This window comes from Sinocyclocheilus anshuiensis, unplaced genomic scaffold (genome assembly GCF_001515605.1).
Source record: "Sinocyclocheilus anshuiensis isolate Anshui unplaced genomic scaffold, SAMN03320099.WGS_v1.1 scaffold163, whole genome shotgun sequence".
Taxonomy (NCBI): Eukaryota; Metazoa; Chordata; class Actinopteri; order Cypriniformes; family Cyprinidae; genus Sinocyclocheilus; species Sinocyclocheilus anshuiensis.
In genome coordinates this window covers 127,900-130,254 of record NW_015548223.1, presented here as the reverse complement: position 1 = coordinate 130,254, position 2,355 = coordinate 127,900, and the positions used below count along the sequence as shown (strand labels likewise).

Here is a 2,355-nt window from a genome sequence, read left to right as displayed (position 1 = left end):
GCAGTGAATGGGTGCCGTCAGTGAACACTGTGTTCATGCATGGAGCTCTCTTCTAACGAGCTGGTTATTTGAATCAGGTGTGCTAAATAAGAGACATGCAAAATATGCAGAGCGGTGGTACTCGAGGACTGGAATTGAGAACCACTGGACTAGACAATATAAACCTAAAAACTCAAGCACTGAGAGTGGAAACCTGGGAGAGGGTGAAATCTCTCTGCTTACTTCTATAAGGAACCTTAGTGTACGTATGAAACCAACAATAAAAAAGCAGTCTAAAGTTGATGTCTGACATCTCCAGGAACACACTGAAAAGGTCTTTTCAATCTGAAATTGTTGGAATTACCACAACTATAAGTTTCTGATGAGTGTATTAACATCAAGTTTGTTTGTTCATGGAGAAATGTAGCATTGCATCACTTGCTGACCAATGGATCCTCTGCAGTGAATGGGTGCCGTCAGATTGAGAGTCCAAACAGCTGATAAAAACATCACAATAATCCACACCACTCCAGTCCATCAGTTAATGACTTGAGAAGAGAAAAGCTGAAACAAATCCATCATTATCCACCATAATAACGCTTCCTCCAGTGAAAACCAGTGGTCTGGTCTGAATCAGGACAGAAATCTGAACAGATCAAGCACCGTTTACAAGCCAAACCAGTTCTAAACAAATATGTGGCTGGATTTTGATGTGAGAGAACAACAGGAGATGGACTTTTTCACTGGAGGAAGAGTTATTATGGATATTAGCCAGAAGCGTCAGTTAAAGTTAAAACGTCTTAATGCTGGATTTGTTTCAGCTTTTGTCTTCTCCAGATGTTAACTGATGGACTGGAGTGCTGTGGATTATTGTGATGTTTTTATCAGCTGTTTGGACTCTCATTCTGACGGCACCCATTCATTGCAGAGCATCCATTGCTGAGACACTGATGCAATGCTACATTTCTCCAAATCTGATGAAGAAACAAACTCATCCTAATCTTGGATGGCCTGAGAGTGAGTAGGTTTTCAACAAATTTTCATTTTTTGCGAAGTAATCCTTTAAAAACAGGCGTTACAACAAGCGCTGGCGGAGAAAAAAATTATTCTCAAGTCTCAATCATCTCAATTACAGTAATTCCAACACGACAAATGCAGCATTTATCCTGGATCAAGACCCCCTTAAGATGAGTAAAATGCTAGAACACTTGCACAAAGAATAACCCGCACAATCCCTGTTGAAAGCACTCACTGGAAGTGACGTACATGCCATAGATTGGGACTTTTTAATGTTTCAACGGTAAAACACAAACTAGTCTGGAATATTGCTTTGCGGCAGCTATTTACAGAACTGCAAAACAAACGAATAAAAAAAGTAGTCACAAACAAATCTGATCTACACACATTCAGCTCACATTCGTCCTTGTTTTATGAGTGGTCCTCTTCCAAAACAACAATAAAAATTAAAAAAAAATCTGTAAACAAACAATTACACTTTATTTGTCGTTTCAATGATAGCAATCCGTCATTTTTGTGGAATCATCTCTGCTTAGCCTCATGATCATTCGTGTTTACCCTTTATAACCCTTAAATTCAGTCCCGCTGGAATCAGCTGCTCCCAAAGAACAACGACATTCCCAGTGGATTCAAGTAAACAGAATTTCTCACATTGTTTTCTCCATTATTTTATTCCTCAGGGAAAGGACACCCTCTTCTGTTTGTTTCGTAAGTGCTTTCCGACCGCTCTCTCTCGCTCTCTCTCGGTCAAAGCGCAAACCTCATTTTCATCTCAGGGAACAAAGAAAACCAACGAGAAATCAAAGCGGACAAAGATTTGGGTTTCTGTTTTCCAATCCTTCCTTGCAATGCAATGAACCTGTGATCTGTGGCCCCTAAAGAGTAATTTTTTTTTTTTCGTTTTAAACACACACACACACAACAGAATGAACATTTGTTTGGAAGCAAGGTCTCCTGGTGGCAAGTCACAAATTTTTCAGAGGTCACATTTTCCCCACGTGTTGGATGATTTGTTATCCTTCTATACTTTTGTCGTTGTTGTTTTTTTGTGTGTCTAGTCCTGCTTGGCTTGGAGCTGCTGCTTCCAGGCCTCGTTCAAGTAAACCAGTCGCTTGTAGTTGAGCACAAACAGGATGAAGTTCAGTGCGTATGTGGTGACGCAGATGAAGCAGAAGTCCTTAAGGACGAAGTAGAGGGTTAATGCACTGAAGAACAACACCAAAAAGAGCACTGCAGAGAGTTCACTACCACAGCAACTGCATCAAATATACATGAATACACCTCAGAGGTACAAGTAGTGGCGTAAAAAATGATGCAGCCATTTTTCTTTTAGTACTATTCAGCATTAAAAAGCTATAT

The 2,355-nt window shown here is 40.0% G+C and overlaps 1 protein-coding gene across 1 annotated transcript in view; it reads right to left on the bottom strand.

The window, feature by feature from the left end:
* Positions 1 to 1,251: 1,251 nt before the first annotated feature.
* The window catches only part of LOC107654281 (vitamin K epoxide reductase complex subunit 1-like protein 1), a 32,639-nt gene continuing 31,535 nt past the window's right edge, over positions 1,252 to 2,355 (bottom strand). The window contains exon 4 of the mRNA XM_016441305.1: positions 1,252 to 2,201. Coding sequence (XP_016296791.1) covers positions 2,051 to 2,201 — 151 coding nt within the window. The 3' untranslated portion in view covers positions 1,252 to 2,050. The remainder of the gene's footprint in view (positions 2,202 to 2,355) is intronic.